General features: G+C 45.4%; 1 protein-coding gene across 1 annotated transcript; it reads right to left on the bottom strand.

Moving 5' to 3' along the window:
* Positions 1-1,367: 1,367 nt before the first annotated feature.
* On the bottom strand, positions 1,368-9,825 carry F7 (coagulation factor VII). The gene is made up of 8 exons (XM_040584575.1): positions 9,610-9,825; positions 7,261-7,421; positions 6,733-6,757; positions 6,528-6,641; positions 5,486-5,626; positions 2,937-3,043; positions 2,300-2,420; positions 1,368-2,088 (listed from the first exon to the last, which is right to left on the bottom strand). The coding sequence occupies exons 1-8, from the start codon at positions 9,677-9,679 to the stop codon at positions 1,550-1,552; spliced, it is 1,278 nt and encodes a 425-aa protein (XP_040440509.1). The 5' UTR covers positions 9,680-9,825; the 3' UTR covers positions 1,368-1,549.
* Positions 9,826-15,288: the final 5,463 nt, after the last annotated feature.

Below are 15,288 nucleotides of genomic sequence, written 5' to 3'. Positions count from 1 at the left end.
GTGAAAATGAGGTCACTGTAGTTGCTGGTCGCTGCTCCTAGGCACCTTCCTCCCTGGGAATGTATTCTACTGGCATACGTGCTTCCCTCTTAGGAGTAACGGGAACTGCTGGGGTATGTTTTCATAGTAGTAAGACCTTTTGTTTCTCGGGTCTCTGGAATCTGCTGCTTTTCCCAATTCAGTTCACTACTTAAACCGCAAACCATTCTTTTATGTCAGTAAAACAGGTTATGGGGTGTTCAGGATTGCACGGTATATGTACCATCTAATGTCGCTGTTTTCCCCTAATAATAGAGTATGGTCAATTTTAAGTGTTCTACTTGCTGATAAGCTTTTGTGATTGATATTCAGCATGATTTGAATGAATCCAAAAGCTTTTGTGATTGATATTCAGCATGATTTGAATGTGTAAGTTTTGCATAAGAAACTGTTTCCTGATTGCTGGGTTGGTTTTATCTCCCTCAACCTTTCACTGTTCTCATGCTTAGATTAGAAGCTACATTTATTAATGGTATAGTTGGTGGTGTTTTCAGAGTGCTTCAGGTTCTACCATTTATGCGTTAAGGCTTTAGAGAATGATCTTTGGCCAGTGTTTTGCAGGTGGTCAGGCATATACCCTATTCTGACTCTAGACCTCAGGGTAGAGAGTACGACTTAGATTATACTGGACAACAAATAAAACAAACATTCCCTTGCATTTGCCCTCTTCTGTATCGACATAATACCAAGGCAAAGATAAGATTCAATTTGTGGCATTCTTCACCACTCATAAATATAGGGTTAAATATTACACTCAATATTTATGTGCAGTAAAAATACTGCAATAATGCCTGGTGCAAGAAGACTAAAATCAAGTTTTTCCAGCAGACCTCTAAATGTATAATTAACCTTTTCTCAGCTTTCTTGTCCTGGTGGCTCTCTACAGTTCCTTTCCTTCAAATCTGCCTGTTGCCACTGCAGCTGTTGGAGAAAGCTACCTTAACACAAGTTGAAATAAACACTTTTTTCTATTTCTTCTGCTGTTGCAACATTACATTACAGGATCCATCGGCATAGGAAGTTGCAAAAGCCAGAAGCATAAATGTGTTCAAGAGATTGCACACATTTGTGGACAACAGGTTCATTAATGACTGTTCAACCTAATGCAATTTCTGGTTCAGGAAGTCTGTACATCAGTGATTACCAGAAGCTGAGAGGGTAGCTGGAGGAATAATCATGGTATACTTGATATGTTGCTGACAGCCTTTTCTCTCAGCATCTACCTCTGTCCCTTAGCAGAAATGAATACAGAATGAGAGGGATGCTGAGTCCAATTTGTTACTGCCATTCCATGCCTGCTTGACAAGACACGCAAGTTTACAAACAACACCGATAAGGAAGTTTTTTATATATTCAAGTAAGCATTAGGCCCGTTTCAGATCATTAGTAGCGGTGTGGCTATCAACATGTATCACACAGCTAAGATAATGAAGGAACGCTTCAGTAGGAAAAGGATGCAGAGGGATTGAGGGCCAGTAAAACCGTCTAGAAATGCTCCGGTTCAACATTATTAATCCATATTCTTCTTCAACCAGTCGATGTATTTGGATACCCTTGTGTAAACCCCATAGCTGCCTTTAACAGCACAGCCCTTTCCCCAGCTGACAATCCCAGTCAGAAACCAAGTGTTCTTGTACTTTGTAGCATGAGGTCCACCACTGTCTCCCTTGCAGGAGTCTTTAACGCCGGTCAGGTCTCCTGCACAGAACATATTCTCTGTAATATTTAAATCAGTCTCCTTTTCACATTCTTGTGTCTTTACACGTGGCAAATCGACTCTCATCAGAACAGAAGAGGTGGCACCTCCATCTAGTAGGCGTCCCCATCCACTCACTGTGGAGAACTTGATGGAGGACAGTTCATACACTGCAAACCGTTTTTCAGGCAAACATATGGGCACCACATAGTCGGTGAGATTCATGGGTGTTTCCAGGTTCAGGAGTGCAATATCATTATCAACTTGCCCGTTCACGTATCTTTCATGAACAATTATCCTGGCAACTCCACTTTCTTGTTCGGTTTTCTCATCATTATTTATTGTGTGTTCACCTGGAAAGTTGTTAATCGCAGGTCATGTCAGGCAGCTCCTTGATTCCTCAGAAGTTTGAGGAGGTAGGGGGGTTTCTAGTCTGACACTTCTTAAGGGCAATTCCCTTATACTAGCAAAGCCTGCACATTTTATCTTTTACTCTGGTTTGTCAGGGTGGGAAGCTGTCACCACAACCACATCTTGATAATATGAGAAGGGGAAGATACATACCCAGCCTCACCCGAAGCTGTACAGGATAAGTATGCTCCAAACAGTGAGCTGCAGTGACCACCCACTCTGGGGAAAGCAGGGTACCGCCACACTTTTCTACCTGGTTCTGTATTATAAGGGCCTGCCAACATAAAGCAAATTTACGTCTTGCATCAAATTATGCTTGACCTGAATCTCAGTAGAGTTGGGGTTTATATCACTTTTTTCTGTCTCTTTATGCAACCGTGTTTGAGGATACTGTGCTGATTGCATGGAGAATTTAGGACGGGGAGTCTTCCCATTGACATTTTCTCCATTTTGTAGTATGAACTTTGCCTATTATGGCCAAGAGTGTATCCCTGGAAGCTGCAACTAACATTCTTGCTGGCAGTGGTATTAAGAACTAAGGGGTCAGGAGGTAAGAGGGGGCTCTATTACCACTCCACTCCCAGGAAAGCAGGAACTCCAGAACAAGGCTAAGGTGCATGATTGAAACAGGTAGATCTGCTGGCTATGGATGGAGAGGGAATTTGGGCATCCAGACCTGGCACTTTTTATGGATTTTTAACATAATACATTTAAAGCAATGAATTTAAGTTAGTGGTTTCAGAAGGGGTATGTGTGTGTGTAAAGCAGTGAAAGATTTCTGAAGACTCACTTGCCATGGACATTCACCTGGAGGACAGATTAAACCACCTACTATTCTCCCTCGTGCAGTTGCATTTGTTTTTGCCAGCACTGGTATTTTTCCACATGGGTATTTCACTAGAAAAAGAAAGAAACAAACCAATAAAAAAACCAAACCCAATCAAAAGGCAGCAAGTGGGATCTTTTTGCACTGGAGTCACAGCAAAATGTGTAAGGTCTTCAGTGAAATTATGTTAGCTGAAAAACTGGTTTCTAGTCTGGGAGCATGGGTTCTCAGAAGTAATTTAGAGCAGCTCAGCAGGTAGGTAGTCTTTTTGTTTGGAAACAGCCAGAAATGCTTTTACAGATAGAGTGCAGGCCCATACATTATCATTGACACACTCACCTACCACAGAAGTTTGCAAACAATATACCTGCTTAAGATACATGTTAGCACTATGAGGTAGGCTGCAGGCTGTAGAGCAGAAGTGACTCTGTCAAGCTTAGTAGTGTACAAATTTTTCAGCAACCCTGCTGACTTTAACTCCGTTGTACCAAGTGCACAGCATCCGTGGCGTGGTGAGACACAGGCTTAAGCATGGGATGGACATGCAGCTTGCTGTCCCTTGTGTGGGTGGACCTGAAGATCTCCTAGGAGCAGATACTATGTCTTCTGGTATACCTCCCAGCAGACTGTGATTAGTCTGCTTGGGTCCAGAGCATCCTTGGTTCTTCTGGACTGCACATCTCAGTCTAAGGTCTGTTTTTAGCCTGAGCAATCACGTGAAGACTGGCAGAGGATCAAATCCTGAGAACTGAACCTGCGACTGACCTGCAGTGCAGAGGAAGCCTTGGCATTTTCGTACCTCCTTCACCCAACACAGTTTTACTTTCAAGAAGAAGGTCTGCCTTTGGGGATATTTGTGTGCCATGTAGCTGTGCTGTAAGTGAACACACCGTCCCTTCCATCCAGCAGTCACTCTGTGATAACGCTGTGAGGAGCGCCCGCCTTCCATCGCTTTGGGAGCCAGGGCCCTCTGGTCTATGCTGGGCTGAATCTGACATCTCCATGCATCTGTAATTACTTCAGCTGATACAAAGACAGCATCAAGCTTTTACAGGTACAGGCAAGGTATGGAGGAGCAGGGCTAGCTCTTTGGTGACAGCTGGTGTAAGATCAGAATAGGCGTAACACAAACCCATACCCTGTAATGCTGTATGCAGGGCAGCGCAGGGTCAGGTCAGACGTTCAAAAGGGCTGTTGTGAGATGTGACAGGAGGATGGTGAAGGGACTGGCAGTCTGGCAGTTACACAGTTTTGTCTCCTTGCAACACACTGTCAGCACTAAGGCTATTTTGGTCCCCAAGAAGCAAGTAGCAACAAATACATCTTCCTCGTGGGGGAAGAGGTGCTGAAAAGCCTGTGGGGAATATTGAATCCTTTGTTCTCAGCTTTTAACAAAAGCAGCTTCCCCATCACATGATATTGCAGAATCTGTTAATAAGGGATAAGCACATTAATAGACATTTTTCCTAATGAAATTGCTGTTGTTGAGAGCTAGGTTGTCATTATCAGTTCTCTGCATGAGTGCTCCATCGAGGTGTGTGTAGCGGGGGGGCATCACCCCTCAGAATTACTTTGCATGCTCCCTGCAGCTTTTTCCGTTATGTTCATGTCCCTAGGAGTCTCTCCCCTCTAATAAAGCAATTCAAGTAGGCATCTGCAATAGAGTCAGGTGCCAGCTTACATATTGGAAAAATAATGAACTTGCAGTACTGTAGTCCCAATTGGAATTCACCTTGTCGGATGAGTGAGAGAAATATCTAGCCATAGTGCTGAGAAGAATACCAAAAGTGTACTAGTCCTGCCAAATGGGGGTGGGGGGAGAAAGAAAAAAAAAAAAAAAGAAGAGAAAAAAGCCACAAAACTTGTTTTCTTTGGTGCTAACAGTCCTCTTCCTCTCTTGACTCCTGTGCTGAAATAAGTATGGTAATAAAATCCAGAGTCACAATTTCAGATGGGAGATCCAACAGTAAAACAATGCTGCCCCAAAAATGTTTTCCCCGTGTTGGTGTAAGCTGAAACAAAAAAGGACTTGTGAGGCCCAGAGCCCCTCCACTCACCAGAAACCCCTCAGCCTGATCCCAGATCCTGACTACCTGCTGCTGTGCTGTATTTAGGCTCCTTGGCCATGAGCTTGTCTCCACTGCTCATTCCTTCACTACTAGACAAGTGGTGAAGGCACTCCCTAAGGAGGAGGCAGGGGTTCAGCTCCCTCCTTGCTCCTAGTAGGTAGGATGTTCAAACTCGAACTTCCCGTGTCCCAGAGGAGTGGACCTGTGGGGCCAGGAGGGGGAGGTCCAAAAGGCTCTTTGCCCAGTGTGCACACTTCGCCAGCTGCTTTCCTGGTGTCTAACTCCCACCAGCAGCCCAGACTTAACTGCTCTGGACTCTACCCTCGAAGAAGAGGTGGGGAGCTGCTGGCTAAGGGTTATACCTCGCACCCCCTGATGTGTACGTGTTGAAAACTTTTCTTCCAGAGCTGGCTTAGACTTGGCATCAGGCTAGCAGTATCTTACCTTGGGGAATGCAGGACACGCCATCACTCGCTAAAGTGTAATCATCCGCACAGAAGCACACTCGTTTTTCAGACTGCTCATCAGTACAGTACTGTTCACAGCCACCGTTGTCGTAAATGCACTTCAGTTTGTCAGCCACGGCTGAAGTCAGAGAAAGAGCATTTAGTTTTCCTAGCATGGATTTTGGTGCTTATCATGAGTCAATTGCAACTGGAAATGGTGACAGGGAAGCAAGGCAGCAAAGCAGATTTCTGTGATTTATGTACAGCAACTGCATCAAATGTGCCTTTTATTTGGCAAAACTTAGGTAGGCCTGGATCTCCAGGCACTGGGAAAGAAAAGGCTATGCTTAAGAAACACACACCTAAAATTAAATCAGTCTGCATTTATGCAGTAGCTGAACTGTCTAAAGGATGGAGGTCTTATGATTGTGTGGTAACCACTGTAACGTATGTCTGAAAAATAACTGTTTTGTATTTTGCCACCTGGCGGAAGGATGCCCTGGGATGACTGTTGAGACTGCCTGGTTAGACTTGACAAGTGCCTAGTCCTTGTTTGGGCTCGGCATGTTCTGATGGTGTAGGTGTAACGCTCAGTGTGGGGTGCCCACTGAAATCGATGGGAAGACATATACTGACTTCCTTAACTGCTGGATCTGTCACCCTGGCTCTGTACAACGCGTATGCAGTGTAGTTCTCATTCACCTACTGTACCAAGCTTCTAAGTCAAAGTAACTTCAGCATTTGAGTAGGGCAAAAAAAATTCCTCCTTTTCTCTCAGACAGTGGACAAAAGGCAATTTTCTTTTTTTTTTCTTTTTTTTTTTTTTTTATGAAGTCATCATCATAGAGTAATAATTATCTTGCTGCCTTGCAGTGCCTGACTGCCAGCTGGTTCGGTCCATCACGCACCACAGGCAGTGTGAACAGTAGCTGTCAAAGCTAGAATGATGCAGAATGTTAATGGTTGCTACTGCTTATCTCAATGCCTTGCATTTGAGTTAATAAAGACACTTTTATTTTGTTATCGATGCCAGAGCTGACCTTTTTCACAGCTTTTGCCCTCATATTCGATGGGACAGCGGCAAACAAAATCCTGAAACTGGTCATCACAACTCCCGCCGTTCTGACAGGGGTTGGAGTCACACTGGTTAGGGTCTGTAAAAACATTCAGTGTCAGTCTGGTTCATGTGGAGCTGCAGCAGCAGGAGTGTTTTCACAGCTGTTAGAACATCCCAAATGATCGTACCGTAATAGATGTGCCAGAACTCTTTCTGGAAGAAAAAGATGTGAGATTTAATTAAAGAAAAATTAACTCAGGTTAAGCCCTACAGCCTGTGTCGCACAGGAAGAGTTACAGATGGCCACAGTGATGCCCCTTTTGCCTTTATAATTTATGAAAGTTGATATCCATAAAATATTCTACATTGTTTTCTACATGATTTTCATGTACCAATAGAGAAGGGCACTGTGTAACACACACAAATAGGTTATTAATCAATAACCTCCGGTATAGTTGAGGTGGGATTGACTGAAACAGAAATTGCACAATACAATAATTTAAGGTATTGTCAGGTCAGGAATTACTGGGGGGTTGGAGAGACAACTTTGAGAGCATCACTACTGCTGCGTGTCCCCCTGTAAACGTAAGAGAAAGATGCAAACAGCAGGACACACTGCGCTTTTTTTGCTCTCGTGGTTTAAAGTCTGAAAGCACACCCTTGAGTAGGGGGAGTCCACCTGACAGTGAGCACTCACCCAGCCCTGTGTTACTTACTGTCCTTTCTTCATCACGGTAAATCTCTCTTGCTTCCTCAAACGAGCACTTCTCTTCCATGCATTCTCTCTCTAGTGACCCCAGTTTTAGCTCTTCGAAGATGCTGTTGGCTCGTCTTTGCCTTTGCAAAATGCTGCTTGCCTCTTCCTGCTTTAGAAAGACTGAAAAACAGCGGCATACTCTGTTTGTTACACAGCTGTGCTCTCCAGACAGAGAGGATGGGGGGACCAATTCCCCTGAAAGCTTTTCTGCTTCCCAAGGTTTTTCTGGGACACTTTAGAACAGAAATGGGCAAATGTGAAAGAGCCTCCTTTCTCTGGCCTGCCTGTCAGGTAAAGTGGCAGCACATGAGTTTTACAGAGCCCAGAACTTAAGAGAAGCTGGCATGTTGCGCTGGTGGTGTATGTGAGCAACTCTCGAGGTACCGTTCTATGTCGTATAGTCAGTCTTAACATGCACAGCACGGTTTCTTCTTGAAAAGCCTGTGTCACTTTACATAGCAGGACGTACGTGGCAACACCTGATTTTTCTGTACTTGCTACAGTAAGTCACTTTGTGGCAGGTGAACCACAGTCATCCCTTCACCCAGTCACATGTCATCTCACACACCTGCACTCTTTGGACCTGTAGAAAGGATTTACCCCACTATTTGTAGACCACAATTTTAAACCCACTGCTTCAATGTATCTTTAGTTTTATTCTGTAAAAAAGGCTACGTTAAGGTACATAGGAAGACTGGACAATGGTGTTCGCGTTTCCCGGTGAAGCCTGTGGATGGCTCTAGCTGCTGCCAGCACCATAGACCACATTCGCAGGGGCCTTCTCCCCGTGTGTCTCCACCATGCTTTCGAAGGTCACTGGGTGCACAGGTCTGATAGCAGATATCAGCAGAGCTCGCTTCCGAGAGCTACGTCAACTTGCAGCTGACAGAAATGGGCACCGAAAGAGCTGATACCATTGCCACCATGCTGACCTGCTCCTCAGCTTCAGGATACAAGCACATCACGCAGCTGTGCTCTCCCAGTGTAATTCAGGATAAGGAACAAGAAGTCCCAGTACTGTGATGTACTTTTGATCCATGTACTACACAGAACAAGTCTTGAAATAATTCATTTGTGAATTTTTTTTACGTTTTGGGGTTTTTTTTCCTCCTCCTCCGTGTCAGTAGGAGATTCTGGAGCTTCATGACAGTAACTTACATTTCGGTTCTTTTAACTGTTTCACCTGGGATTACGGGTAGATTTGGGGACTGAGGCTGATGCATATCACCTGCCTTTCCCCTGGGACATTCTCCACTAAATGACCCCCGAGAGAGCAGGAGTTGCCTCCTACCTGCTGGAAGGGCCCTGAGATATTTGCTGAGGAACAAGACACGTGTGTCCTCACCGACGTACACACATAAATACTAGGAAGGTTTATTCCAGTCTGGTGAGATGTCTCCAAACAGTTGTGTCTAATCAGAACATTTGATCATTTACATGCAATATAGTGGTAACTGTCTCTATATTTCAAAGTTACTTGAAGGAATAAAATACCGTGCGGCATGCATTGAATTTTTCCCAGGGTGCTTCATAAACAGTTACTCAGTGTAGGAGTGGCAGCTGGGTCTTTCTGCCATGATTTTAAAGTCGGGCTGTATGCATTAATATGGCTTTCTTTAAAGGCTTTTAATTAACCTTACACTGCAGTTACATGACAGTATCAGTGCACAGGCACAGAGTCTGGCAGAGACCATGCCTGGGCGTGTGGCTGGGGACATCCTCCCGCTTTCATTTTGGCGTTCTCCACTTATTTACATTGGAATGCTTTTGACTTTGCTACTTATTTTTCCAGCTTTGTTCACTGCAGTGCAGGAGACCCAGTCAATGGCTAGCTGGGAATCTGAAAGCACTGGGTCTGCTTTGTTAATCTGGGAGCTGATTTTCAGACGCGTACTGGAGCCACGAAAGAGCTACCACCTCGCTGCCTTCTACTGCTACCGAAACAGCAGAATGACTGACTATTGATTCTTTGCTTTGAAAAATGCCACAGTTCAATATGAAAGAACAATAAATCCAAGTTCCTTTTTTTTTCACGTAGTGGGCAGACAGCTGATATTTTGCCTGCTGTCTGCCCGGTGAGATAACAGATTCATTTAACAGTCTAGAGGTGCTTTTCCTTAGTTGGCAAAACAAGTGTGTGGATGCCACCACTGAAAGCAAACAAGAACCTTAGAATAACTCACAGGCGCAACTGGAGGCAGGACAAACATGCAACAGTGCTCAAAACTTGCAATGAAAATTATGTCTGAGTAACAGGAGAGAAGTCCATTGCCAGTAAACACGATTACAGCCATATCCTACAACATACCTGCATCCAGAGAAAGAGGAATCAGTAGCAGGAAGCAGAGGAACAAAGCCATGCACTGCCTGGAAACCATGATGAACCCTGCAAGCTGGCGTCCTGGTAGCGTATTGACATTTCAGCAAGTACTGTTTGGCCAAAGAGCTCAGCTTCAAATGATCGGAGCCAGAGGAGGGGCTGGCGAGTCATGGAAACAGAAAAAGATCCATGACAGCCCAGTGAGCTGAGCAAATCCTGCAATGTGCCCTTTTCAAACAAGCGCGGAACTTGGTTTTGAAGCGTGCTCTCCTGACCTGTGCAAAGGCTATGCTGATTACACAGGCTGCTACCCCAGGCCTTCATTTTCCATCTAACATGCCTGTTTCATGAGAAACCTAAGTGCTGGGACCTCGGGTCCGGCACTATGACCGGCACTAACTTGGCCATATTGCCATGTGCGGAGGGAGCAGTGACGTGATATTTATCTTGAATTGGCAGTCAAGATACAGCCTTCCAGTGCTTTGGAGTATGATCGAACCACTGACATCTGTCTTTTCCCATTTCTCTGTCACCAGCTGAAACACTGCACTTCTAGCTGAATTTACTTGGAGACACTAATTAACCAGCAAGAGACACCCTTCACTGTTTCTCTCCATCTTTACTGCAAGGCCCATGTGGCCAGCACAAGTTGTACCAGTTGAAGAGATGCTGAGCTGACCCACGTAACATTTCATTAGTAACATAGGGGCTTGAGGGGCTGATCTGCAGGGAATGTTTTATCTGGAACACAATCAGTCCTCTGATTTAATGGAAATCAATTAATGGCATCAGACTAAAGAATTGACAACATTCCTGGGGAAATATTTACTTAAGATAGCAGTGAGGTAAAGAGCATGTTTGCCTATGAGAAGTGAAGCGTTGCCTGAGAGCTGGAGTATTTCTGGGCTGTTTTCCCCTTCCAGTGTCAAAAGGAAGGAGGCTCAGCTCTGCATTTGAATGCTGCAGCAAAGAAAAGCAACAGCTGGATTTTTACTTTGCTGCCAACACTTGGTGTAACTCCTTGCAGCAGTCGTGATTGCTTAGGAGAGCCGGGCTCCCAGCTGTTCTCCACATGCGGTGCTACTATTTAGTGGCGATGTGCACAGCTGGGTGTTCTGCTTTGAACTCGCTTTCCCAAGAGGGAGCATCTGGGCACTTCCCTGGATCGCAACCTGGCTAATTCCCAGCAGCCCAGTTCCCGGGATGGTCAAGGTGGCAGGTCCTGTCCCGGGACAGAGGGAGGAGGCAAGTTACTGGAATACAAAAGGAGCTACAGCAGCCCCATGCTGTCCCCATCTCTGCTTTTGGGGAGCCCTCTCCACACCTCATAGCCTGCTAACATGATCCTCCCTGCTTAGTCACTTGCCTATGGCAGCGAGTTCAAAATAGCAAGGGCACGTTCAGCTTAGCAAGACCAAAGCTTGTTAGCTCTTTGTCTCGTCTGCTTGGGGAAAGATCTAGCCCCGTCCAGCTAAATGAGCCAGGCAAATCAGAGCACGAGGCTGTGCCTCCCACACCTGCGGCCAGCCTGGCTCTGTGCCTATTGCCCACCCTCCCCGGCCACATTTCCTCAGGCTGGGTGGGTAGCTCCCTGCCAGGGAGGGTGGGCTGGCTGCCACCCCACAGTGGCATCACAGCAGCTCTGCACCAGGGCACCCACCCCATCACTTTCTTGTCTTCTTCCCTCGTAGCGTGCAGATCCTGTGCCTCCTTCAGGACTAATGCAGTATTTTCCTTCCGCCTTCCTTCCTCTGTTGGCATCCCTTAAACATGAAATATTTTGCTTTTATTGCTTGGGAACACAGCCAAACAGTTACTAGTTTTAGAGCCCAGGGAGAAGCCCAAGTGCTGGGGACAACAATCAGTTCATACAGGGACAGTCTTTCTTCCAAGAAAAATTTATGTGATTAGGTTTCATCAGGGATGACAGGGGTGACCATGCCTATGAGGAGGGTCACTGAGGATTCAGCAGCTCTTTGCTCATGAACTTCACATTCACAGATCTTGTCTCAAAGCTGTTTTCTACTAACTTCTGCTGGGCTAGTTCTTTGGTTAGAGCTGTGTTTTTAAAGAAGAGCTCCCCTTCCTTACTGTCTTAGACTCCAGCCAGGGGAGCAAGTGTCAGTTCCTTAGGTTTTCTTCCCCAGAAGATCCCTAAGTCCTACTTCGCCATCCTTCTTGTGTGGTCTTGCTGTAGGTTCACGAGAATGGCCCTGCTATTCTGCTCTATAAACCTCCTTGTCAGCACAGGCTTCAGCCTTGGCTTATGTTTTCTGAGCAATTCCAAGAAAAATAACCCACTGTTCAATTAAAAGTGAATACATATTAACACAAACATGCACCCCTGCTGCTCATGGGTGCTACTGGAATGAGTTTGGGGGCAGCTGTTCAGAAAATGTGATTCAGGGTGTTTTTTTAGTGCATGTTTTGGATATGCCAAAATTGTTTAATTTTTTTTTCTTGAAATAAAGTATGAAAAATGTTAGCAATGTGAAATAAAAAAAAAATCTAAAGCAGAAACATTAGCCTGGAAGACATGAACTGATGTTTCAGAATGTACCAATCTTTATTTTTCTTTTGTTTCCTACTGATACTTTTCAAAGAAAAACTCCTACAATTTTGCTATTTTTAGTTTCATATTTTGGGTTGAAGAGAAGGTATGGAAGCTATTGGGAACTGTGCATCTTGAGCCAATCCAACACATTGCTGGTCATTTAAGCCCGAATTTTCTAATCAGCACTCAGGAACAACTTAAAAAAAATAAATCAATGATTTCTATTTCAAAGAGGCCATAAGAGATCATTTCAGTAAGCTGACAAGGCTGTGTCTAGTTAAGAAAGGTTTAGAAACAAGCTCCCTCATGAATTTACAGAAGATTCAATTTAAATCTTCAATAACAATAGTAACTTGCCATCATTCATTTATCAGGCTAATTACAAGCAAGCCAAGCCTGTGATCAAGATAACGATTTCCTGTTTCTGTTGTACTAATCTATAAATATACGAATATCATGCTGCTAAGGTTTAAAGCAAATTATGTGGGTTTCAGACCTCAAAAGAGAACTATTTCTTTCCAGGAGAAAATTACTTGCCCGCTTGACTGAGTTCTGTATCCCCATAGAACATTACTCTCATAAAGAGGAAACAGAAGATGGGGAGATAATATTTTTGATAATTTTTTTGTGACCAGCCCTGAATACAAGTGCTTAACATTTTATTTTTTGATCTTGATGCGGGTTATTTCATTCTTTTCTTTTGCTGTCTGAGAAGGATATCTAAAGATACCCAGATAATAAAGGAAGCAAAAGACATAGAAAAGGCAGTGCAAAATAGATTTACAGTAAAGGCAGTGTGTCCCAAATTTGTCTGTATTATGCCACCTATCTCAGTTGATAATGAGAAATATTAACTCTACTACAGACCTTCTCTTGACTGTGTCCTGAGACCATCACAGCTACAACAGCACCACTGGTAAATCCGTAGTCTTAAATGCAGGTGAGGACCTCGCTGTCTTGTCAATTGATGTGCACGGAATAAATATAAAAACCTGAAAGGCGATTAATCAATTCACTTCAAATGAATTGTCAAAGATAATATTTCAGCGCTAAACTGGCTAATCTGAGTAAAAACCTGTCACGACAAAAATGCAAAACTTGATCCTTGATTTTCTACCACCATCTTTAGGCTGCTGCTGGTACAGGCGGCGGCAGCAGTACCTGGGGAGGGGTGCAAAGATACCCAGCAAGCATATTGTAGTGCAGCCAGCCCTTCCCGTCTTTCTGCTACACAGACTTGCTGTTGTGGGCGATTTTGGCCACAGGTCAGAGCCACGGAGGAACTGGCAGAGCTCCTTGTGGTTTGCCTTTGCCCCAGCTGCAACTCCGTCCCTCCTTGCGCAGGGCTGAGGAACTCATTCATCTTCGTGCTACGCTGCTAGGCTGGGTGAGGAAACACTGCCACTTCGTCCTGCAGCCTGCCTTTTGCGTACACCACGCTGCTTTTTTGCCTCTCGGGGCTTTGTCTAGGTGTAATGCTGCCCCCAGATTTCTCAAAAGGCTTGGGCTTTGGGCTCGGATGTTTCATGCTTCAGCAGAGACCCCTGGCACCCCTTGCCCCTGCGCTGCTGCTGCCTTTGGAGGCTGTCTCGGCCAGGGACATCGCAGAGGCTACAACCACAGGAGTGAGCGTGGGTGCTACTGCTTAGGAGAGCGGAATGCTGCACCCGTTCTGGGAGCTGACCCAGCCAAAAACTGCCAGGGAAAAGGTGAGGGAATAACTGAGCTGTTCCCTGGAGCTGGCAGGGCTACGGGTGCAGTGCTTGTGAGGCAGGAGGGGAGTTTGCTGCTGGGCTGGCAGCAGCTCCATGCAGCTTCTACTTTGGCACACAACATGCAGCATTTTTTCATGTTGAAACAACTTTCCACCCCTGTGCTTCTCACCCCACTGCACCCACCAGCCCCGTATGCTCCCCTCAAAAAATAACCCACTCTGCATTCTTCCCTCTGCCTTTTAACCTCTGGCTGACATGTGACAGCCCCTCGCCCCACCAGCAAACCAGTCCCTTGCCATCCCTCCAGGCTGGCACAATGAGTAGCTGCTCTGGTACAAAGGAGCCTGCGGTGGGGCCAGCCTACGGTGCCCAGGTTGCCAAACATCACTTACACACTTAACCAACTTTTAGCAATGCAGAGCAACGCTAGCTCCAGCCAAATGACAAAGAAAGAGGTATTAAGTAAACTGACAGCCAGTTTGGAAAATAAAGACTACTAGTCATCCTTCTTTGTCTTAAAAAAAGATTCTTTCTCTTAAATGTGCATTTACTGAGCTGGATTATCCACAGAGAGGTGGCAGCTGAGTTTCTGCTTGCTGAGCAGATCATCCACCAAGAAAGCAAGGAGAAAAAGGAGGAAACAAGGATGCTCGAGAATGAGCCAGGTAACAGGGGCTCCAGCAGCCATGGCTGAGAGCTGGTGAAGGCACTGCCTGGGGGGTGAGTGGCCAACTGGGGCAGGAGGGCAGCAAGGCATCCCCAGTGCTCAACAAAGCAGGGTGGGAAGTAGGGCAGCATGTACCTTCTGGAAGGACAGCAGAGGGTCTGCAGTAAAAGGCTGGATTTCCTGAGGATACAACATTTGCAGAATATCAAAGCCAAGGCCAGCTCCAAAGAGCCACAGAAACAGCTTGCGATAGTGAATGGCCAAGTAATCAAGTGATGGATGAAGCTGGAAAGTGTGCCTGGGAAAGGAGCTGGGAAGACTGTGCACACAAAATGCTGAACTCTAACCCAGCGCCATTGTGGATGGTTCCCTGAAAGTATCAGCTTGAGGTGCAGCAGCTTGGAAATACATGGAAAGGAATGAAAAAAAAACCCAAGAAAAATCTGATCCAGTCTTGCTGGTGAGGGAGCTGGCATCCCTTCGCCTGAGCTGGGTCTCAGGAGCAGCTCCCGCTGCCTTTTATGCAACAGCTCACTGACTGAGGCCAACAGCTGCTTTGGTCCCCATGTTGCTATTTGAAGACGATATTACACAGCCTCCTGCATAGAAAAGTGACAAGCTCAAAATTTCACAAGCCTTAAATTTCTTTCCTGGATGTGTTAAGGGAAGAAGGGGAAATTTTAGAAGTATGTCAGACAGCATTTAAAGAGGGCTTCTGGAAGTTGCCTGGA

Source organism: Falco naumanni, chromosome 2 (assembly GCF_017639655.2).
Source record: "Falco naumanni isolate bFalNau1 chromosome 2, bFalNau1.pat, whole genome shotgun sequence".
NCBI lineage: Eukaryota > Metazoa > Chordata > Aves > Falconiformes > Falconidae > Falco > Falco naumanni.
Note: the sequence above shows the minus strand (reverse complement) of the source record. Positions and strands in the feature narration are given on the sequence as shown.

What these genes read in the sequence shown, in the direction of transcription:
- F7 (XM_040584575.1), bottom strand. Translation starts at nt 9,679, where the DNA reads ATGGTTTCCAGGCAGTGCATGGCTTTGTTCCTCTGCTTCCTGCTACTG. An exon ending in ACCGTGATGAAGAAAGGACA is followed by an intron (nt 6,758 to 7,260) that starts GTAAGTAACACA and finishes TTTTTCTTCCAG; the next exon opens with AAAGAGTTCTGGCACATCTA. An exon ending in ACAGCTTCGGGTGAGGCTGG is followed by an intron (nt 2,089 to 2,299) that starts GTATGTATCTTC and finishes ACAACTTTCCAG; the next exon opens with GTGAACACACAATAAATAAT.